General features: G+C 39.7%; 1 protein-coding gene across 3 annotated transcripts in view; it reads left to right on the forward strand.

The window, feature by feature from the left end:
* The first annotated feature begins 1068 nt into the window (after nucleotides 1-1068).
* The window catches only part of prdm9 (PR domain containing 9), a 35663-nt gene continuing 11479 nt past the window's right edge, over nucleotides 1069-25252 (forward strand). The window contains exons 1-5 of one of the 3 annotated variants that reach the window (XM_051666745.1): nucleotides 1069-1216; nucleotides 1558-1671; nucleotides 2081-2352; nucleotides 3484-3551; nucleotides 3640-3830. In XM_051666745.1, the coding sequence (XP_051522705.1) occupies nucleotides 1201-1216; nucleotides 1558-1671; nucleotides 2081-2352; nucleotides 3484-3551; nucleotides 3640-3830 (661 nt within the window). In that variant the 5' untranslated portion in view covers nucleotides 1069-1200. Of the gene's footprint in view, nucleotides 1217-1553; nucleotides 1672-2080; nucleotides 2353-3483; nucleotides 3552-3639; nucleotides 3831-25252 lie in introns of all 3 variants that reach the window. The other 2 variants (XM_051666746.1, XM_051666747.1) reach the window with 2 other exon arrangements.

Below are 25252 nucleotides of genomic sequence, written 5' to 3' on the forward strand. Positions count from 1 at the left end.
AAAACTCCACTTTCCGTGACAAAATAGCATTATATCTGTATTTCAATCGAGTCAATTCTCTAAGGCCATTAGACGACTTTCGTCGCTTCAGCTCTGCCTCTGCACTTTTAATATTCTCTTCCAACTCCACGAGTTTTCGTGCTTTGGATTTTTTGGTGAATGAGGTATACTGTATGATCCGACCCATAAGAACTGCCTTAAGTGCCTCCCAGGCTATGCCCACGGAGGAAACTGAGGACCAGTTGGTCTCCATATAAACACTGATTTCAGTATTTAACATTTGTTGGAAATCAGGATTTTGCAAAAGGGATACATTAAAGCGCCAGCTGTATGATTTCTTTTTCTCTGTATATGGCAATATCTCTAAACTCACCAGGGCGTGATCTGAGACTAAAATGTTTCCAACTGAACAATCAACAACAGATGAGATGAGGGACTTTATATATATATATATATATATATATAAATCTATTCTAGAATAAATCTTATGAACTGGTGAATAAAATGTATAGTCCCTACCAGATGGGTTCAAAAGTCACCAGATATCAGCAAGACCAAGATTTTTACATATCCTATGAAGTGTAACAAAAAGTGGGGCTGGCTATTGAAAATTTAACATTTTAATTTAATTCTGCTCAAATCAACTTAAAGACTTAAAGATTAAAGATTCGTTCATTTTGCTGCACGAGACTCAAAGACCCAAGTCAGTAAAATGATCTGATCTTCCCAAGTTTACTTTCAAGGCAAGGCGTTTGGCATTTCAAACGAGCCTACTTCATTCGTTAATCTGTGAGTTTAGCGATTGGCTGCTGTCACTGTCTGAATAATAATAATTGGCGGCTGCCACCAGCAGGTTCCTCCTACTCTTCCGACAGTCATTGTCAGGCACTTCTCGCTGCCAGACACCTTTGTTTGTTTATAAGCAGACTTAACTTCTAGAAAACGAAAATTAATTCAAATATGATAAATTTCACAAAAACAACATATTTCGATAAAGCAGGTTAATGGTGACGTCACTTAATGGTGACGTCACATACCGATGACGACGAATGACAACTTCCTGTTTGGAGAAGCGTTGAGTTGATCTCTAGTACGCTGTTTAGCTAGTAAGCTAGAAAATTTCAAAGGAATACATTGACGCTGACAGTCCAAAAGTGTGCGTTGTATTGAGGAGTGCAATTAATAGTGCAGCTTGAAACAATGTCGAACAGTCCAGGTGGGCAATTAATTTGTGCACACTGATGTGAATTAGCTAACTCTTTATATACGTGTAATGCTAGCTTGAAACTGCTCAAATAGACATAAAATATTGAAACATAACGCTTCAATTAATTTTTTTCTGGACATTTCAGCTAAATGTATATGCCTAACTAGTGCTACTAATGATTTATGCGGTTCATTATTGGTTCTTAAGAATTAAAACATGGTAACCAGAATTCATCACGACAGCAACTTTGCCATCACTTACAAAATCTATGTTCAGTTTTCTGCTCTGTAATGTTAGTATTATGTGTTATCTACAAGCCTGTCTTTCAATTTGCAACTGGTCCCAGACAGATTTGCCACCGAGCGATGAGCAGAATGTGGAGAGTCAGGGCTCTATTTCTAACTGTTCTTCAGTTGTGGTGATTGAGGGACAGGAGGATAACATGTTTAGTGACAAAAAGTTTTGTGAGTAAATAACGTGCAAATTCCTTAAATATGCAAACTTAAAATTTTAAAGGGGTTCACCTAAAATAAAAATTGTGTCATCATTTGCATTTGTTATCATTTAACCTTATGCTATTCCAAACTCATACTTTCTGTCTTCCGTGGAACACATTAGGAGTTACCCTCTGTCATCATTCAGTTTCATTAAAAAAATTCCATACAATTTGAAGTAATGGTTACTAAGGTTATACTGCCTAAGATATTTTGTGTTTCATGAAAGAAAGTCATACAGTTTTGGAACAACACGAGGGTGAATAAATGATGACGGAATTTTTGTTTTTAAGTGAACTATCCCTTTGAGATGCTAACTCAAAATGTGACTGCATCTATTCCATAACTTCTCTTTTCTAATTCTCACTTTATTTGGCAGATTGTGAGATGTGCCATCAGCACTTTATAGATCAGTGCGAGGTTCATGGTCCTCTGCTATTTACTTATGACTCACCAACGCCAATGGGGATTCCTCAGAGGGCTCTACTAACGCTTCCCCAAGGTTTGGTTATAGGTCGATCAAGCATCCCTAATGCAGGACTTGGAGTTTTCAACCAAGGCCAGACTGTTCCTTTGGGGATGCATTTTGGACCTTTTGATGGAGAGGTGACTAGTGAGGAAAAGGCATTGGATAGTGCCTACTCTTGGGTTGTAAGTCTCAGCCTTACTGTTTTTTTGTTTTGTTTTGTTTTTTGTTTTTATTGGTTAATGTTGTAATCTTTTTAAGAATTGGGCTAAAAATACAATAGATGGCCAAAAGTATGTACACCCATTTCTAATGAACAGGTTTTGCTACTCCAGTAATTTTTTTGAGGACAAATCTTAATTCTAAATTAATTACTGTGCATTCTGCCTGATGTTCTTATGTTTGAATGGGAGCAAAGCTCTGAATTTATGTTCTAAAATTTACTGGGAAGCCGTCCCAGAAAAGTGGAAGCTGTTATAGCAGCAGAGGGAGGGATTAATGTCCATGCTTTTGAAATAAATGTTCAGCAAGACACAAGAGCATTATTTATGTCAGGCACTGACCTTGGGTTATGGGGCCTGGCTCGCTGTTCCAGTTTATCCCAATGCAAGGTTTCCGTTAGCCGGTCACTACCGTTTTTGACCGTTAAACTGTTCCAATGTCTGGTGAAAATATTAACACGAATCATCAGCAACCTTTTAGTTGATGCCACAAGTGTACAGCATGAAGCCATCCCAATGATGACAGCGCTTCGACAGCTTACGAAGTCCTAATACGTGACTACAGCGGGTTGTATCCCGCACACTGGCAAAAGCAGCCTGTGTAATTCCCATCTCGCATGCCCACAGTGAGAAGCATCTCACTTTAGAATTGCATTAAAACAGCCTTGCTTTTCCGTCTTCTTGAGGAGAAGGACTCCAGGCTTATTTGCATCTCAAGCTGTAGAGAAAAGCTGAACACATTTGACTTCTGTGCTATGAGGAAAATAGTCATAAAAATAAAGAGAAAGAAATTAGCCAAGGTGAGAAATTATATGAAGATTTTTGCTTTTCCATGACTGCCTTTTTTTTTTTTAATGAAAAAGCATCTATAATTAACAAACGTTTGTCGTTCATTTGACTTGATTGTGTCATTATTATATCAGATGTTATGCATAGTCCATCACGGTACAGCACAAAATAAACACCAAAAAGAAATTACCGGATTTTTTCCAATTTGTCTGGTAAACCTTATAATTACCAGACACATTGGTCAGCACTAAAATTTCTTAGTGGAAACTGTTTAATATATTAATGCTATTTTTTTCTCTTCCACAGATTTGCAAAGACAATAATCAATATAGTTACATAGATGCAGAGAGAGACACTCACTCTAACTGGATGAAGTAAGCATTCCTTCTGTGCTCCTTTTTGTGCATTTTAGGTAATCCATTTATTTATTAAATCTATCTTAATAAATCTATCTTGCTCTAGGTATGTGGTGTGCTCAACGAGTGAGAGGGAGCAGAATCTTGTTGCATTTCAGCAAAACGGGCATATTCTGTTCCGTTGTTGTCGCCCTGTAAGCCCTGGGCAGGAATTTAGAGTATGGTATTCTGAAGAATATGCTCAAGGACTTGGTACCATCTGGGATAAGATCTGGGACAGGAAATGCCACCCTCTCGGTAACTACAGCTTGAATTTTATTTCTTACTTGGCCGAAAATTTGAACTGAAACAGTTACACTGTGTCATAACCAGACACTAGTCCAGAAGGCATAAATATGCAATCGCACACAAACAGAGGGCAAATTTTACTCTATGAATTGTATTCTAATTCAGTTTATTACCATTGTTTATGTTCATGTGGTACTCATGAACATAAACGGTATTTTGCCGATCTCCACCAGACCGGGTATCGATGAGAAATTCAGAGGGAGCCGGTATGTCTTTCACCTCTCCTCCATTCTGAATGTGTGTGTGTGTGTGTGTGTGTGAGTGACAGACCTCTGACTGAAAAAAGAAATACCTCAGCACAACAGTCGGTAGGTGTGACACTCTTGGCCAAAATGGCCGAAAGTTGTTCTGAACTGGCTAGTGAGACGCCGGCTTTAATATACTGTTATGAGAATAGGACTGCAACTAACGGTTATTTTGATTATCGACAAATCTAACAAATATTACAACGATTAATCAACTATTTGAGTGATTATTGCAACGATTTATCATTAGCTCTTCACCGACAATTCAGCTTGTGCATCAAGTTAAGATGTCGTATTAAATGTGCTTACTAAAAATAAAGAAAAGAGGATGAAAGTATCTATTAAATATCTCTCTAAATAACCGTCACTGAATTATAGGAAAACAGTTCTTAAGGATTTCTATTAAGATTAATTCAGAAAAAAAATCACTGCAAAAAAAAATCTTAGCAAGTGTTTGTGTCTTGTTTTCCTAAAATCCTTGAAACAAGATATATTTACCTGAGGAACACACAGTACAAGATATTTAGACTTGTTTTCAAAGTATATATCTTGAATATAAGTTTATTTTGTGTTTACATTAAGTGTATGTACACTGATAAGCCAAAACATTAGGACCACCTGCCTAATATAATGTTGGTCCTCCATGTACCAAACTGCCAAAGCATGGACTCTACAAGACCCCTGAAGGTGTCCTGTGGTATCTGGCACCAGGACATTAGCAGCAGATCCTTCAAGTCCTGTAAGTTGCAAGGTGCAGCAGCTGTGGATCTGACTTTTTGGTCCAGCACATCCCACAGATGCTCAATTGGATTAAGATCTGTGGAATTTTGAACTCTTCATCATGTTCCTCGAACCATTTCCGAACAATGTGTGCATTATGGCAGGGCGCATTATCCTGCTGAAAGAGGCCACAGCCATCAGGGAATACCATTGCCATTAAGGGGTGTACCTGACCTGCAACGATGTTTAGGTTGGTGGCACATGTCAAATTGACGTCCACATTGGACTCAAGATGGCGCCGAGTATGGCTGCTGCATTGCAAGCTCCAACAAAACATTGTAGTTTTTTGTTTGTTTTGTTTACAATTCTTATGTTTTTTTGTCTTGGATGTTGTCTGCCTTATTGTCTATGACAGCCAAACACTTTTGGACATTGGTTCTGCAATTATACACCGTAAACGGACTTCAAATTCCTCAGTGCTGATCCACTGTTTACAAACAGGCCAGCGGAGCCCTTTGTCTGGGCAGCCCGGCCGCGGAAACACAAAAAGAAAAGGGAAAACAGAGCCGGTATTCTCATCAGAGTAAGACGTTGTGCGACCCCCACCCCCCCCCCCACCCCCCGCTACCCAGTATTCTACTGGCAAATGTTCAGTCTCTGGACAACAAGCTCTGCGAGCTGAGAGTGCGGATCTCTTTCCAACGAGAGATGAGGGACTGCTGCATTATCTGCCTTACAGAAACTTGGATATCTGCGGAGATTCCAGACTTAGCCATCGAACCTGCGGGGTTCTCCGTGTACCGAGCGTACAGAGCGAAAGACCTCTCAGGTAAAAGCAGAGGTGATGGTGATTATAAGCAAGCAGGAAACCGTGCACCCTGAGGCCGCGTTCATTGTGACTGGGGTCTCTAACAAAGCCAATCTCAAATCAGTCACGCACAAATACCACCAACACATCAGTTGTAACACACGACCGGGACCGGGTTTTGGACCATTGCTGCTCTCCCTTCCGGGATGGCTACAAATCCCTCCCCCGCCCACCATTTGGCAAATTGGACCACTCTTTCGTTCTGCTTCTGCCTGCTTACAGGCAGAAACTGAAACAGGAAGCACCCACCCTCAGAACGATCCAGTGCTGGTCGGACCAATCAGACTCTATGCTACAAGACTGTTTTGATCACACGGACTGGGAGATGTTCCGGTCTGCCTCTGATGACGACATCTAGCTTTGCGCTGATAGCGTAACGTGTTTCATTAGAAAGTGCAAAGAGGACGTTTTTCCGACCAAAACAATACGGATCTACCCGAACCAGAAACCTTGGATTAATAGCGATGTTCGCACGGCACTTGATGCGCGGACCTCCGCTTTTAATTCCGGGAACACGGAGGAGCATAAGCAAGCCAGTCATGCCCTACGAAAACAGCAAAACGTCAGTACAGGAACAGAACAGCAAAACGTCAGTACAGGAACAAGATTGAAGGACAGTTTAACACCACCAACTCTAGAAGCATGTGGCAGGGAATTAACATCATCACGGACTTTAAAGGGAATAAAAACTCCGCCGTGAACACCGCTGCCTCTCTCCTGGATGAGCTAAATACTTTTTATGCTCGTTTCGAGGGAAATAACACCGCCCTCGCGGAGAGAGCTCTCGCGGCCGAAGTTACAGAGGTTAGTTCACTCTCCGTCTCTGTAGCGGATGTAACCCGATCCTTCCGACGGGTGAATATCCGTAAAGCCGCGGGTCCAGATGGCATTCCGGGCCGCGTCATCAGAGCATGCGCGAACCAACTGGCTGGTGTTTTTACGGACATTTTCAACCTTTCCCTCTCTTTGTCTGTAGTCCCCACATACTTTAAAACATCCACCATTGTGCTGTTCCAAAGCTATCCAAAATCACTTGCTTAAATGACTGGCGTCCTGTTGCTCTGACCCCCATCATCAGCAAATGCTTTGAGAGACTAATCAGAGATTACATCTGCTTTGTGCTGCCTCTCTCACTTGACCCATTGCAGTTTGCTTACTGCAACAACCGCTCCACTGATGATGCCATTGCATCTACAATACACACTGCTCTCTCCCACCTGGAAAAAAAGAACACTCACGTGAGTGCTGTTTGTAGACTACAGCTCAGCATTCAACACCATAGTGCCCTCCAAGCTTTATGTGAAACTCCGGGCTCTGGGCTTAAACAGCTCGCTGTGCAGCTGGATCCTGGACTTCCTGTCAAGCAGATGCCAGGTGGTTAGAATGGGCAGCAACATCTCCTCATCACTGACCCTCAACACTGGAGCCCTGCAGGGCTGTGTTCTCAGCCCACTCCTGTATTCTCTGTACACACATGACTGTGTGGCAACACACGGCTCCAATGCCATCCTTAAGTTTGCTGATGATACGACGGTGGTAGGTCTGATCACTGACAATGATGAAACAGCCTACAGAGAGGAGGTGCACACTCTGACACACTGGTGTCAGGAGCACAACCTCTCCCTCAACGTCAGTAAGACAAAGGAGCTTGTGGTGGACTTCAGGAGAAGAGAAAGAGAACACAGCCCCATCACCATCAATGGAGCACCAGTGGAGAGAGTCAGCAGCTTCAAGTTCCTGGGTGTCCACATCACTGAGGAACTCACATGGTCGGTCCACACTGAGGCCGTTGTGAAGAAGGCTCATCAGCGCCTCTTCTTCCTGAGACGGCTGAGGAAGTTTGGAATGAACCGCCACATCCTCACACGGTTCTACACCAGCACTGTATAGAGCATCCTGACTAGCTGCATCTCCGCCTGGTACGGCAATAGCACCGCCCACAACCGCAAAGCCGTGCAAAGGGTAGTGCGAACTGCCAGACACATCATCGAAGGTGAGCTTCCCTCCTTCCAGGACATATATACCAGGCGGTGTGTGAAAAAACTCAGAGGATCATCAGAGACTCCAGCCACCCAAGCCATGTGCTGCTCTCACTGCTACCATCAGGCAGGCGGTATCGCAGCATCAGGACCCACACCAGCCGACTACATGACAGCTTCTTCCCCCAAGCAATCAGACTTTTGAACTCTTGATCTCTCACGATCAATATACATCAGCACTGCACTTTATTAATCTTATTATCTCACACCAGACTGTCATAAATTATATTCTCTCTTAACAACACACTGGCAACTTACTATCAACCGACAGCCTGAATGCCAATACAGTACAATACAAACTACTGTATATTTTATATATACTATATATATACTTTTTTTTCATTATTGTATAATGTGTATTCTATATTGTGTGTATTGTATACTGTACATTGTATGTTATTATTTGTATATTGTGTTTTGTGTAATTATGTGTATATTAAATTTAAAATTGTGTTGTGTTAATCTGATGTTTATTGTAAATTGGTATATGTCTCATCACTGTCACGACTACTATGTTGCTCGGAACTGCACCCAAGAATTTCACACACTATTGCACTTGTGTATATGGTTGTGTGACAATAAAAGTGATTTGATTTGATTTAAATGGCCAAACCCAGCAGAACATTGCCCAGAGCATCACACTCCCTCCACTGGCTTTTTGTCTTCCCACAGTGCATCCTGGTGCCATCACTTCCCCAGGTTAACGGCGCACATGTATACAGCAGCCCACGTGATGTAAAAGAAAATGGGACTCATCGGACCAGGCGAACTTCTTCCACCACTCAAAGGTCCATTTCCAATGCTCGTGAGCCCATTGTAGGTGCTTTCGATGGTGGACAGGGGTCATCATGTGCACTCTGACCGGTCTGTGGCTATGCAGCAGGGTGTGATGCACTGTGTGTTGTGGCACATTCCTCCCATAACCATCATTACAAATTTTTTTGCAACAGTAGACCTTCTGTCAGTTCAGACCAGACAGGATACCCTTCGTTGCCCTCACGCATCGATGAGCCTTGGGTGCCCAACACCCTGTCGCCGGTTTGTCCCTCCTTGGACCACTGTCGATAGGTACTCGCCACTGACCGTGTGCACCCCACAAGCCTTGCCGTTTCAGAGATGCTCTGACCCTGTTGTCTGGTCATAACAGTTTGGCCCTTGTCAAAGTCGATCAAGTCTTTACTTCTGCCCATTTCTCCTGCATTCAACACATTGACTACGAGAACTGATTGTTCGCTTACCATTTAATCTACCCAGACCTTGACATGTGGCCTTGATGATCAACGTTATTCGCTTCACCTGTGAGTGGTCATAATGTTTTGGCTCATCTGTGTAAGTGTATTTTCCACTTGTTTTTCACTTGTTTATTCTTCTGCCAGTGCAGTAGAACAAAATACACTTACTGTATATTCAAGATTATATTCAACATTCTTTTAAAATTTGAATATCTTCTGCAGTATAGCTCATCAGGTTAAAACCAGTAAAACTACCCTTTCACCTTTTTGTTCACTTTGATACATCTTTAACTCACAACAAACAAACTCTCTCTTCATAATAGAGCTGCTTATAAACGATTTCTTCACAGTAAGATATACACTGCATCTCATATTATGATTCAGTACATTGCGAGCAAGTACATTATCTGAAGCGGCTGTAAGTGCACATGAGGGGTGAGCGTCTCCGTACAAGAGAGTTCATCAGCCGGGATCAGTTTCAAACTGTTTGCACTACTTCACATGACTCATAAAGCAGCTCTGACCACACAGAGAAATGCCTGTTTTAGGGTTTGTGCTTATTTGAACTTAAAGGATGCATAAAAAGATATAACGATGGCGTTTCCTTTAACCTCCTGAGACTCGAGCGTAACTGCTGTGTGGATTTTCCATTTCCCTTTTTGTTTTGTAACTAGCAGAACCTAATGAACAAGCAAAAAAAAAAAAAAATCTAGAATAATCATTTTCCTAAAACGTTATGTCCACATATGTGGACAGTGGGACTAATTTACATCAAATTGTTTATTGTTTCCAGGAGTGTTGGTTAATGATGTTTTTGAGATGTTATAGACATAAAATCAGAAATTAGTACAACTAACTCTGATTCAAAGTAATGGCCAGCATCATCCAATAACTATAATTTTTATAATTAATTATATTTATTTTTCACACATTATACATTTGCACATATACAGTGAAATTCTTTTTTTTTCACATATCCCAGCTAAGCTGGGGTCAGAGTGCAGGGTCAGCCATGATACGGCAGATAGGGTCAAGGGCTTTGCTCAAGGGCCCAACAGTGGCATCTTGGCAGTGCTGGGGCTTGAACCCCCAACCTTCTGATCAGTAACCCAGAGCCTTAACCGCTGAGCCACCACTGCCCTAATTGCCAACCATGTTAAAATAAAATTGAATCTTATTTTATCCCATGTCCCATGTCTGCCAAACATGTTGAGTGGTCCAAACATAATCTGCAGCCTGAAACTGAAATTATGGTTGGATTTTTGGAGTGAATGCACTTTAGGATGCTCCCTTGTTCCCTTGCTCCCTATTTAGTGAGTGACTTGGTCTCCAGTGTGCTGTCTGTCTCCACTGGTCTCAGAACAGTTCGAAATGCACCTTATTTTCATCCTAACTCCATATAAAACTTCTGAAAGCAAAAATTATGCGATTAATCACAATTAAAAAATGTAATCGACTGACAGCACTAAATAAAATATAATAAAGAGCATTTAGAAATATAGCAGCAAGCAGCAATTATTGGGTCAAAGCTAATAAAAAGCAAGTAAGATGTTGCAGTAAGCACAATGTGAGGACCACTAAAGCATCACTAGCATCACTAAAAGCAAATTTTTTCACACCATTCTCAGTGGGACTCAGACTGGGGTGCGTTTGCATTGTTTGCTCAATGCTTTATAGACTGCGCCACTCAGCTCACATAGCTCAGCATTGCCAAAGAGGTCAACAAAAGTCCTGGGGATCCACAGCAGTGCACATTTTGGATGGCTACCTTTATTTATTGCACCGCTGCCTGGAATACTCGATTCTTATTTATCAATGGCGCCATCTAGTGGTCTGTTATTTCTCTGTAACAACCGCAGCTCCATGTATCAGACCGCTCATCCGGGGTCTACGTCTGCTGCAAGCCGTCCCTCCTGCTATACGTAGCACTCTGCGATCACTACAAGTAAGCTAATAAAATAATTTAAACTCAACTCAATGTTTTATGTGCTTTTATTTATTTGGCAAGTAGTTTTGTAATCAGATGCATACCAATCAGTCAGATGTTCATTAATTAAAAAATAAACAACCGAATTGCGATGCAAACCGGAGGTGGAATTTCAGCTGTTTAGCTATTTATTTCTTCTCACATACACTGGCTGCCAAAAGTTTGGAATAATGTACCGAAATTTGCACTTTTATTCACCAAAGTTGCATTCAATGGATCACAAGGTATAGTCAGGACATTAATAACGTGTAAAATTACTGTTGCAATTTGTTATTAACATTTTTATTGATTCCATATACAAAAACAAATAAACACAACATAAAATACGGAATCAGTTATATAAATTAAAACCCCTCCCCCCGAACACCCACCCCCCACCCCCACCCAACACACACGCATTACAGTGATCTCTTACAATTTTAACAAAAAATTTGAAACAAACTAAAAAATAATTTAAAAAAACAAGAGTGCACATCAAACTAAAAATACAAAATCTCTCTCCACTGCCCCTCCCCGAGAAATCCAAATATCCACCCCACTTCCTATTAAACAAATCCCACTTTCCCAACCTTCTGTAAATCGCCTCCTCAAATGCCGCAACCTCACTCATCTCCCCGCACCACTCCCAAAACGAGGGTGTCCCAGCCGTCTTCCACCCCCTGAGGATTATTCTCCTGGCCACCATAACTCCAGCCAGGACCCAACCTCTCAAGTGAATATCCCCAAAATTAATGACCTCCCCATCACCTAGAATGCAGAGTCTGGGGCAAAATGAAAACCGTGTGTCCAACACATCACACATAAATCCCTGAATCTTCAACCAGAATTCCTGTATTTTAACACATCCCCAAAAAACATGGGTTATGTCCCCGTCTTCTGATTGGCATCGCCAACAGGTGGGTGTGTCTTAAAGACCTAGTCTATACAATCTAGAGGAGGTCCAGTATAATCGATTCAAAACCTTAAATTGCATCAGACGCACCCTTGAATCTCTAGATGCAGACTTGACGTTTTTTTAGAATCTTAGCCCACAAATTTTCAATACCAAATTTAAATCTCTCTCCCATAATCTCTTGAGAGAAGTTGAAGCTCCATCCCCCAGACTCTGAATTAACAGGGAGTAATACACTGATGCCTCATGACCTTTTCCAAAAGCATTTATCACCACTTCTAGAGTATCTGCCCTTTTAGGGGGGTGTATGCTACTCCCAAAAATATGTACTATTTTTGGGAGTAGCATACACCCCCCTAAAAGGGCATGTGGCGCAGCTGTAAGTACCTGAAGAACTGAGATCTAGGAATCCTGAAATGTTGGACCAAATTTTCAAACGATCTCAACCCACCACTCTCATATAGGTCACCGAGTGTATTAACACCCCTCACAATCCACTCCGACCAGCAGAAAGGGGACTCACCAATACGCAACTTTGGGTTTAGGCATATGCTTGAGGCAACATTTAAATAAATGTCTGAATTGAACACTCTCGATACTTTTGACCATAGCGTGTGCAGATACGAGATAACGGGGTGCGACTTAACTTCTCCAATTAGTTTAATAGAAAGGCTTTGTAATAGTAAAATAGGGGCTATAACTTTGTTCAATTCCAAACCAGGGAGGGGCTCTCTCAGGTGGAAGTGACCAATGAGCTAAATGTCTGAGACTGAATGCATAATAATAAAACAAAATCTTGGGTAGGCCTAGCCCACCTTTGTCAATCGGCATATGTAACTTGTTGAAATGTAACATGGGATGCTTTCCATTCCAAATGAAGGACTTCGCTATACTATCAAATCGCTTGAAATAAGAGAGGGGGACATCTACAGGGAGAGATTGTAGTAGGTAGTTGAATTTTGGAATACAGTTCATTTTAATAACATTAACCTTTCCAATCATCGATAAATATAATGAAGCCCACCTACTCAAATCACTCGAAAACCTTTTTATTAAAGGGTCAAAATTAACTCTGACTAAATCACATAATTTTGCTGGGAATAAAATGCCCAAATACTTAATGCCCTGTTTGGGCTATTGAAAGGTGCCTGGTTGAAAAGCCATTACTGAGCAATACGCTGTCAGAGCCAAAGCTTTGGATTTAGACCAATTAACTCTGTATCCCGAAAATTTAGAAAAGGAATTAATAATTCTGTGGAGGAAAGGCATTGATCTAGTGGGGTTGGAGACGAATAATAAAATATCATCTGCGTAAAGTAAAAGCTTGTGAGCTTACACCTCCCACCACCACCCCTAGAAAATCATCCTCCTTTCTTATCGCGGCTGCTAATGGTTCCAGGGCAAGACAGAACAATAATGGGGAAAGAGGGCAACCCTGCCGGGTGCCCCTATTCAGAGTAAAATAATCTGAAATTAATCCATTTGTTTGTACCACCGCTACAGGGTGTCTATAAAGTAACTTAATCCAACCAATAAAAGTATTTCCGAACCCATATATTTCCAGCGTCTTAAAAAGATAATCCCATTCTACCATATCAAATGCCTTTTCGGCATCAAGTGAGATGGCAGCGACCGGAGTCTGATCATACGCCACTGACCACATGATATTAATGAGACGCCTAATGTTGTCAGAAGAGCTGCAGCCCCGAATAAACCCCACCTGATCTTTATGTATAAGAGCTGTCATAACTTTACTTAATCGGTTAGCCAGAATTTTTGCCAAAATTTTTACATCTAGCTGGATCAGGGAAATTGGACAGTAACTCTTACACTTGCTTGGATCTTTGTCCTTTTTTAAGAATCAGACTGATCCGGGCTTGTGTCATGGTTGGCGGAAGCTTTCCATTCTTTATTGATTCCATATAAACTTCTAACAAAAGTGCAACCAGTTCTGTAGGATAAGATCTAAAAAATTCCGAGGCAAAGCCATCTGGCCCCGGAGCCTTGCCTGTAGGCAGGGCCTTAATTACCTTATCAAGCTCCTCCAAGGTTATCTCAGATTCAAGAGAATTTTTTTGCTCAGTTGTCAATTTAGGGAGTTCTAATGGTTCCACAAAGTTTCTAATATCTTCATCAGTAGACGAAGACGCGGATCTATAAAGATCAAGATAGAACTCTTTAAAGGCATTATTAACATCAATGGCCGAGGTAAAAATTTCACCACCAGCAGATTTCACTGAGGGAATGGTAGGAAAAGACTCTCTCTGCTTTATATATCTAGCCAAAAGCTTCTCTGCTTTGTCCCCTGACTCAAAATATGACTGTCTTGCCCTGAATAACCAAAACTCCACTTTCCGCGACAAAATAGTATTATATCTGTATTTCAAACGGGTCAGTTCTCTGAGGCCATTAGACGACAATCGGCGCTTCAGCTCTGCCTCTGCACTTTTAATATTCCCTTCCAACTCCACGAGTTCTCGTGCTTTGGATTTTGTGATGAATGAATCATACTGTATGATCCGACCCCTAAGAACTGCCCGACCACCTTAAGTACCTCCCAAGCCACGCCCACAGAGGATACTGAGGACCAGTTGGTCTCCATATAAACATTGCCTTTAACATTTGTTGGAAATCAGGATTTTGCAAAAGGGATACATTAAAGCGCCAGCTGTATGATTTCTTTTTCTCCGTATGTGGCAACATCTCTAAACTTACCAGGGTGTGATCTGAGACTAAGATGTTTCTAATTGAGCAATTGACAACAGATGAAATGAGGTATATAAAAACTTCTCTATAAAATTATATATATAAAAAAAAATCTATTCTTGAATAAATCTTATAGACTGATAAAAAAAAAAATGTATAGTCCCTACTATACATTTGTACATGGGTTCAAAAGTCTCCAGATATCTGCAAGACCAAGATTTTTACACATCCTGTGAAGCGTCAATGTTGCTGTAGGGGACTTACACACTTTTGCTTCACTATGATCAAGGACTGAGTCCATCAATAGATTAAAATCTTCTCCCAATATTATATCATGAGGGGTGCCAGCGGCTTGCAACATCCCTTCAAGATCTATAAAAAAGCCCTGATCATCAGTGTTAGGTGCGTAAATATTAGCCAAAATCAACCTTTGCCCCTGAATTTCTGCTAAAACAACAATGACTCTTCCTAATTTATCTTTAATCTGTTTGAGACGTTTGAATTGTAGATGTTTATTTATCAGTAAAATGACCCCTCTGCTCTTACTTGTGCCAGCGCTAAAGAAAACATGTCCACCCCATATCTTCCCAAATTTTTCAGCTTCCTGCGGGGAAAGATGCGTTTCTTGAAGAAACACTATATCATATTTTTTATGCTTACGAAATAACTTTCCTTCTATTTATGGGGTGCCCCAACCCATTCACATTCCATGTAGAGAGAGATAACCTACTGATATTAACAATTGACATATTGATATAAAAGAAAAAATAAATTGTGTGTCAAAAACAAGATTATACAGACCACATTCAAACATTATTGCAACAATCAAACCCTGAACTTCCCCCCGAACAAAACAAACAGAAAAAAGAAAAATGTGTGCATTAACCCCACGCACGACAGCGCCAACCGGCGTCAATCCCTCTAAACTCAAAAGGTCCATGTATGCATGCAAGAACCCCCACGACAACTTTGCCATCGGAATGCTCAAGTCTGGTGCTTCTGCACAAATTTTGTGAGGCAAAATTACATAACAGAAAATACTTTGTAAAAACAGACCCCAGCCAATAGGCAGAATAAACAGAAAGAACATGTAGATTCATTCACAGAACTGTCTTGAAGGTGTGTTCCTCCACAAAACAAACTCGAGATGATATGAAGCCGTTCAGTTTCCTCGGACAGACAAACAATTGTTCAGTGAGCTGGCTGTTATGAGTGCAGCAGATGACCAAATCATGCTAATGTCCTGTGAAAATACTCCACAAAAACAAACTCCAGCCAACAGCCACTAGGCGGAACCTGCACAAAAAAAAACAAAAAACAAAAAAAAAAAAACAGGCATCCCAGTTCCTCGAATGATCAAGTGTGTATTATTCACTCGGAGGCTGCATAAAAAAATACACCATGATTTATTCAGTCCGTCAACTTTATAAAAGACATCCTTTGTGTAGGCATGAAGATATATATATATATATTTTAGTATCCATTCTCAATCTGGCCGGGAACTTCGGTGTAAAAGCGATCATCCATCCAAGCAAAAGTTTCTTGAAGGAGTCATGCCACAAAACAAACTCCAGCCGCTAGGTGGAGCCAACGCAAAAAGAAACAAAACTGGTCAGCGCCCAGCTTCCTCGGACAGCCAGAGTAAGTACAGCGAGTTAATCCACTCTGGAGCTACATGGAAAAACCCCAAATGGCTTACTCACCCATTGTTTTATAAAAGACAGTGCTTGCTTTGGACACGTAAATACCCTGCGACCATCCTTCGTTACTATTCTCAGTTTGGCCGGATACATCAGTGCAAAAGCGAACTTCCGTTGATGTAAGTGTTTCTTGCATTCCTTGAACCAATCGCATTTCTCTCTTGTCGAATTTGCAAAGTCCGGGAACAAAAAAATATTGTGATTCTTCCAAGAAAGTTTTCCTTTGCTCCTCGCCTGGCGCAACACGAGATCTTTATCGGATGATCTCAGAAATTTGGCCAGGATTGATCTGGGCCTGTCTCCCTCAGCAGATCTGCGAGCAGGGACTCTGTGAGCTCGCTTGATTTCCAGTTTATGGCCTGTTATGTCGAGCAGACTCGGGAAGAGCTCGTTCAGGAATTTCACCATGTCTCTGCTTTCTTCATGCTCAGGAATTCCAACAATTCCTATGTTATTCCTTTGGCTTATATTTTCCAAATCTTCCAGTTTTTCCAAGACTTTTTCCACGACTATTTTGGTCATGGGCGGATAAGCGGATAATTCCCTTTCAGCTGATTCCAGATAATCGATTTGCTTATCAACTTCTGTCACTCTTGTAACCAACTCAGAGAACTTTGCTTCCATCGCCGTAATCGATCGCCGTATTACAGCGAGATCCTCCAAGTCAGCAACAACTTTCTTCAGCATCACCGAGATGTTGGACAGTTGACGCTGAATTTAATCTCCTGACGTGCCGTCCAAATCGAGCCCCCGGCTCGCAGGGCCGCCAGAGGTTTCATCTTGAGCGCGTAAGCGTCTTTTAATGTCTCCAGTGCCAGAGGATTTTGACTTTTTTGCCACGTTTACCTCAAAGAACAAATATGTAACTGGGTGTATCAAATCTCACCGGTTATAACATGAAAATAATTTAAAAAAAAAAACAGCAAAGTGCACAGAGCTCGTGTTGCACACATCTGCTTCTCGCATGGCGTCACGTTGTTTCCCCACTGTTGCAATTTGAATTTTTTTTTTCAGAACTTCTTAAACTACTTCAAATAGTTCACATAAAAAAATTCTCCACGTGCAACAATGACATCTTTGCAGATCCTTGGCATTCTAGCTGTCAGTTTGTCCAGATACTCAGGTGACATTTCACCCCATGCTTCCTGTAGCACATATGTAGATGTGTCTGTCTTGTTGGGCACTTCTCACGCACCTTACGGTCTAGCTGATCCCACAAAATCTCAGTGGGGTTAAGATACACAACACACTTTTCCAATTATCTGTTTTATCTAACCTTTTCTTTTTGTTTTTCTGTTTCAAAAGTGCCTTTTTCTTTACAATTCTACCCATAAGGCCTGCACCCCTGAGTTTTCTCTTTATTGTTGTACATGAAACTGGTGTTGATCAGGTAGAATTCAATGAAGTTGTCAGCTGAGGACATGTGAGGCATCTATTTCTCAAACTAGAGACTCTGATGTACTTATCCTCTTGTTTAGTTGTACATCTGGCCTTCCACATCTCTTTCTGTCCTTGTTAGAGCCAGTTGTCCTTTGTCTTTGAATACTGTAGTGTACACCTTTGTATGAAATCTTCAGTTTTTTGGCAATTTCAAGCATTGTATAGCCTTCATTCCTCAAAACAATGATTGACTGACGAGTTTCTAGAGAAAGCTGTTTCTTTTTTTGCCATTTCTGATCTAATATTGACCTTAAGACATGCCAGTCTATTGCATACTGTGACAACTCAAAAACAAACACAAAGACAAAGTTATGCTTCATTTAACGAACCAGATAGCTTTAAACTGTGTTTGATATAATGGCAAGTGATTTTTTTAGTACCAGATTATCAATTTAGCATGATTACTCAAGTATAAGGTGTTGGAGTGATGGCTGCTGGAAATGGGGCCTGTCTAGATTTGATAAATTCTTTTTTCAAATAGTGGTGGTGCTGTTTTTACATCACTTATGTCCTGACTATACTTTGTGATCAGTTGAATGCCACTTTGGTGAATTAAAGTACCAATTTCCTTCCAAAACAGCAAAATATGTACATTATTCCAAACTTTTGGCTGCCAGTGTAATTACACATTTTCAATGCAAATTAATGTTTCATGTCCATCTAATTGTTTATTTGGCAAGTAGTCTTGTAATAGTCTGAATAATGAGAAGTCAGACGGTCATTTTCACAAAATAAATACCAACAGATTTTAGTGGTTTAGCCATTTCTTCTCAAATTACATAATTTCAACACACATCAATATTCTGTTTGTGTATTTATTTATATGGTTAGTAAGCCGTGCTTCGCATCGGGGTCCTGACCACCCTGTCGGTGTTTATTGTGCGAAAACAACCGGCTGACTGCACATTATCGCTTACTAATACAGGTGCATCTCAATAAATTAGAATGTCGTGGAAAAGTTCATTTATTTCAGTAATTCAACTCAAATTGTGAAACTCGTGTATTAAATAAATTCAATGCACACAGACTGAAGTAGTTTAAGTCTTTGGTTCTTTTAATTGTGATGATTTTGGCTCACATTTAACAAAAACCCACCAATTCACTATCTCAAAAAATTAGAATACATCATAAGACCAATAGAAAAAAAAATTTTTTAGTGAATTGTTGGCCTTTTGGAAAGTATGTTCATTTACTGTATATGTATTCAATACTTGGTAGGGGCTCCTTTTGCTTTAATTACTGCCTCAATTCGGCGTGGCATGGAGGTGATCAGTTTGTGGCACTGCTGAGGTGGTATGGAAGCCCAGGTTTCTTTGACAGTGGCCTTCAGCTCATCTGCATTTTTTGGTCTCTTGTTTCTCATTTTCCTCTTGACAGTACCCCATAGATTCTCTATGGGGTTCAGGTCTGGTGAGTTTGCTGGCCAGTCAAGCACACCAACACCATGGTCATTTAACCAACTTTTGGTGCTTTTGGCAGTGTGGGCAGGTGCCAAATCCTGCTGGAAAATGAAATCAGCATCTTTAAAAAGCTGGTCAGCAGAAGGAAGCATGAAGTGCTCCAAAAGTTCTTGGTAAACGGGTGCAGTGACTTTGGTTTTCAAAAAACACAATGGACCAACACCAGCAGATGACATTGCACCCCAAATCATCACAGACTGTGGAAACTTAACACTGGACTTCAAGCAACTTGGGCTATGAGCTTCTCCACCCTTCCTCCAGACTCTAGGACCTTGGTTTCCAAATGAAATACAAAACTTGCTCTCATCTGAAAAGAGGACTTTGGACCACTGGGCAACAGTCCAGTTCTTCTTCTCCTTAGCCCAGGTAAGACGCCTCTGATGTTGTCTGTGGTTCAGGAGTGGCTTAACAAGAGGAATACGACAACTGTAGCCAAATTCCTTGACATGTCTGTGTGTGGTGGCTCTTGATGCCTTGACCCCAGCCTCAGTCCATTCCTTGTGAAGGTCACCCAAATTCTTGAATCGATTTTGCTTGACAATCCTCATAAGGCTGCGGTTCTCTCGGTTGGTTGTGCATCTTTTTCTTCCACACTTTTTCCTTCCATTCAACTTTCTGTTAACATGCTTGGATACAGCACTCTGTGAACAGCCAGCTTCTTTGGCAATGAATGTTTGTGGCTTACCCTCCATGTGAAGGGTGTCAATGATTGTCTTCTGGACAACTGTCAGATCAGCAGTCTTCCCCATGACTGTGTAGCCTAGTGAACCAAACTGAGAGACCATTTTGAAGGCTCAGGAAACCTTTGCAGGTGTTTTGAGTTGATTAGCTGATTGGCATGTCACCATATTCTATTTTTTTGAGATAGTGAATTGGTGGGTTTTTGTTAAATGTGAGCCAAAATCATCACAATTAAAAGAACCAAAGACTTAAACTACTTCAGTCTGTGTGCAATGAATTTATTTAATACACAAGTTTCACAATTTGAGTTGAATTACTGAAATAAATTAACTTTTCCACGACATTCTAATTTATTGAGATGCACCTGTACACCTGATTCAAATCTTCAGCTGAGCTCATTAGCAGGGTGTCACACTACACTCTGAGTTGTGTCGTAGCGAAACAGGCATCCCAATATGAGAAAAATTTATAAGATACTGCTGTTGCGAACTTTAACATACAGCACTCATTAAATAGCTTTTTTTTCTGGCTTGGTTTGACAGTCATTTAAGCCAAATGTAATGAGAATTTGCCAAAGCATTGCTGAGATAATGTTTTACATTTGACCACTCAGAACATCTTCCGATGGATATCTTCTTGGCCAACTTGGTTTGCATGTTACAGGAAAATGGTTTGGAATATGAAAAATCTTTTGATAACTTTTTACCAGCTATGTCTCAATTATCTGAACAAAATTTGTGAAGGATCTGATGAAAGCTGTAGGATGAGTTCGAAAGGGCAGTTGAAAATTAGATTCAAAATGGCGGACATGCTATAATGTACACTTTGGACAGATTGGTTGCATTGTATTCAGTATGATGCAAGGAATCTGAAGAGATCAAAATCATTTATGCCAAGGATTTCAAAAGTTATAAGGACTTTTTATATGAATGAATTTTAGTTTTTTGTTTTTTTAGCACTAGGTGGTGCTGTACCCAAACTGATCAGGTCATATGCTGCTAATAATGTTTACTAAGTTTATATATATATATATATATATATATATATATATATATATATATATATATATATATATATATATATATGTTTGTAAGATACAGTATTTTTGGACAAATTTAACTGAAAATTCTGTATGATTTTAGGACATACGTTTCAAAAGTTATGGGCAAAAATAGCAATTTTTGAGATTTCTTGACCCAGAATTGCCGTCCCCAAAATTGCCATGTACCCTACCCTTTGATCATGGTCCTAATGAGCCATACCAAGTTTTGTTTGGATTAAGGATGTTAATGATGAATCGATTTATTGTCATTAATAATTTGATCGATTTAGCTTATCGATCGTCGATTAATTTCAGGACAAATGCATTCAGTAATCATGCCAGCAGATGTTGATAAGGCTGTTTATACAGTCATCTGCCGCTAGAGGGTGCTTGCGCGCTGCATGTCACATCTTGTCCACTTGACAAAAGAACCACAATCAGTGTTGGAGCATTTCTTTACAAATTAAAATTATATTTTCTTCATACACCTTGATAATGTATTAAAGTACAACATTAAAACAAATACTGCTGATCTGCTGGTCTCCTTGTTTCATCCCAACCTACAATTTTGTCTGTGATTGACATAATTCCTGTAGGGTTCCTGTAGCTCAACTGGTAGAGCATGGCACTAGCAACGCCAAGATCATGAGTTTGATTCCCAAGGAACACACAAACTGATGTTTACACTGAATGCAATGAAAATTAGCAACGCCAAGATCATGTGTTTGATTCCAAAGGAACACACAAACTGATGGTTACACTGAATGCACTGTAAATCGCTTTGGATAAAAGCTTTTGCCTAATGCACAAATGTAAATGATTTGATTTCAAATTAAAAAAACAAGTTAAAATTCACACTAAACTAAATTCATACTAAGCATAGGATAAATGTATTAAAGCTGAAGTATGTAATTCCTGTGCCACCAAATGGAATTTCAAAAATAAATTTCAGAAAAATAGTTTTCTGAATACTGTATTATTTAAACAGTAGGCTACATGCACATTATTTGGAGTCCTACACTTGCGTTTTGGGAAACTTAATTTCCATGACAATTGATTATGAAAATGTCTGAAAATTGACATCCCTAGCTTCGATAGAACAGAGCGTTGCCAATATTTAGCCACACTTTCTGTTTGGCCTCTTCGCCGCTGAATTTGTTGATGCGTTATTAAAAAACGGTTTACTCTCAAAAAAACTTTTGATAACTTTTGTCCAGCAATGTCTCAAGGTGCTCTGATAAAATTTTGGGGAAGTTCCGATGAATGCTGTGGGATGAGTTCGCAAAAGTAACTTTTTGCCAAATTTAAAAATGGCTGCCAAAGTCATGGGCGGAGACTGGAGAGGTTGGATCCGTGGAAAATTCATGAGCAGATGAATCAGAGAATATATAATTTATGTGAAAATATGATTACTGAAATAATGCACAGAGAGGATATGATGCACATTGTAAATTCTCAAGAGATTACAAGTTGCCCGGTTGGACAAGAGTTTCACTTAATACATTAGATTTCGGTTTGTTTCTCACCAAACCTTATCTTATTCCTTCAGAACAATACGTGAGTTGCATAGAATAATTTATTAGACTTCTGAATTATACTTTTGTGTCCTTTTGATGCTTGAAGGGGTGGACATTATAAACTGCCATTGTATAACATCACTGAGCACAATTTTTTTTTCATAATTTTCCTTTTGTGTCAAGAAAAAGAATGTCATATAGGGTTATGACAACACAGGGGTGAGTAAACAATGACTGAATTTTCATTTTTGGGTGAAATATCCCTTTAAGACTAGCGGCATCAACCAGTAAGCGCATATAAAGCCCTATTCGGATGGGATTAGTTTTCCAAACGACGTTTGAGTTACAGTTATTTTCACCCAACGTCTGTGATTTCATGTACCGTTTCGGATGGGAATAAGATCTCCATGTTTTTCCACAGGGGTGTCTGTTTTCTAGATGTGGGCATTAAAGTCATGTGCTCTGAATGCATCAAAATCACATTGAATTAATTTAGGTGATAAAATACGATTTGTAACTTTGTCTTTTAAAATGTAAAATTACTTATCATTTTAAAAATACATTTTAAATATTTAATTTATTGTTAATTTTTATTTATTAAAATTATTAATTATAAGAACCTTATTAAAATAAAATTTACCTTATAATAAACCCACTGAAATTGAGATTTATCTTTGATTAATCATATAATTATAACATTACGTAGCTGAGTGGATAAATTAAGATGAGTATCTTACCTGATGCTGATATCACAGTGACCAGTCTTCCAGTTTCCGTGATTTGGCTCTCTTTGTTGATTTTATTTTCTTATTTTTTAGTTGGATAGCAAAAACGTCTACAAACATTATCCATATTGAAAGGTGCACAGCAGGCAGACGATTGGCACGCATAAGTATGATCCTAACGGTAGGTAATGTAGGTCAGAAGAGAGAAGCGTTGTGAAAATACATAATCAACTTTTGGTCTTAACCCACAGTAAAATGTGCTATTAACTTCTCCACTATACAGCTCCATAACTGGTGAGTGAAATCTGAACATTTACTTGTCAGTGGGACATTTTTAGTCGCATTCCGTGAGATTTGGTTGCCCATATGAGTGATTTACTTGCATTATAGTGGTTTGCCACATTAGCCCCTTTCACACATGCAACCAGGTAAATTACAGAAAAATCGTTGGGTTGCCATCACTGATAAATGTACCACATGTGCTATTCACAGTACCATACACAGCACCAAATGCTGTTAAACTCTGTGACGTTATTTGCCAGAAATTACATCTACACGGCTGCGCCAGAAATGTAGGGTTCTTGTTTGAAAACATGGTCTGGTATTATTTTGTATCTGAAAATGTACGTTTGGTAACGCTGGAGGTCTGCGTGTTCCCAAAGGAGAACACTGTTCAGTTTATCATATGTAACGGAATCGCTTACTGTTTCTTTAAGCTTTTGACAAATGTGTTCATCTGCTCAGATGAAGAGAAGCGCTTTAGTTTCAATATCTGACCAATTTGTTGACTTTTTTTTATTACTTCCAATTCACCAGTACTACAGCATGGAGTAATTGTGTCATCTCAGTCAGAACTAACTTACGTTAGCGCATCCTGACCTCATAGAACTGAAACCGGTAATCTTATGGCTCTGTTCACACATACCATCAATATGGAAATTTTTAGGTAATGATGCAGTTTCTCATTAAGGGAAATTGCTAGAGCAAAATTTACCCGTATTTTCAAAAGGGTCGTGTTCACACATGACCTCTAACAAGAAAATTGCAGTAAATTTTCTGGAAAAGGCTGTATGTGTGAAAGGGGCTTATAGTAAAAGATTGATCTTGGGATTTAAGAATCGATATTGAGATCGTTCAAATGATGATTGTGATGCATTGGAAAATTTATATTTTTACCCAGCTCTAGAAACCAGTATGGATACTACCTGAGTGAAGATGACCAAAAGATAGAAAGAGAGAGAAAGGGTTGGTAGAGATGCCAGTGAGAACTGGAGTCTGGCCTGATGGCCTGAAACCCAGCTGGAGGAAGAGCAAAGTTACAATCCTCATTTATCCTTTGCTTGACCATGTTACCAGAACCCAACCTGATACATTTAAATTGACCAATCAACAGACCACACTGTAACCCCCATTGGACCGGAGTTGTGATCATTTGCAGACCCCAAATAAACAAAAACCACAGCCAATGGGCTGATAGATCAATCAAGATCTCTTTTCCAAAGGAAATGAGCAATGTAAGAGAAATATATTCCTTTTGTTAATTTTTAGCCTTTCAAAACTAACTTAGTTAAACCTGACAATAAAGTCATTTTAAACAGTTTCTGCTTTAAAGCAACTGTTTCTTGATTATTTAAGGCAATTTTTCCAGCCAAGAGTATATTTACTCAAATACCTGGTTTAATCAAATGAGTTATATCCTCCCGGGTTGAAGCATTCACTGGCGACCAAATGTATATAACAAACATGGCAGTCTGACGTTGAATTTGTTGGTCATCATCTGATTTGAATGCAATGTAAATAAACGTCAAAAATTTAAAATAAATGAAAATGTCATGTTGTCTAAAACTGCATTATGCTTAAAATACAGAAGGAAGATTAATCTAACATGCTAAAACAATGAAAACAATAACATTTGAAACAAGTCCTCATTAGTCCTGAGTTGTGTACCTTAACAAAAAGAAAGATGACACGCATAGTAAAGTGGCTGAAAGTGGCTAAAGAAATGACTATTTTTTATTGTCAAGTTAGTTTAATTGATTTATCAAAACTGGCAATTGACCCTTCGCTAAGCACTGCTCCCCTTGGTTATGGTTGCTCATTTTGACAAGTTATACAGA

This window comes from Myxocyprinus asiaticus, chromosome 32 (genome assembly GCF_019703515.2).
Source record: "Myxocyprinus asiaticus isolate MX2 ecotype Aquarium Trade chromosome 32, UBuf_Myxa_2, whole genome shotgun sequence".
Taxonomy (NCBI): domain Eukaryota; kingdom Metazoa; phylum Chordata; class Actinopteri; order Cypriniformes; family Catostomidae; genus Myxocyprinus; species Myxocyprinus asiaticus.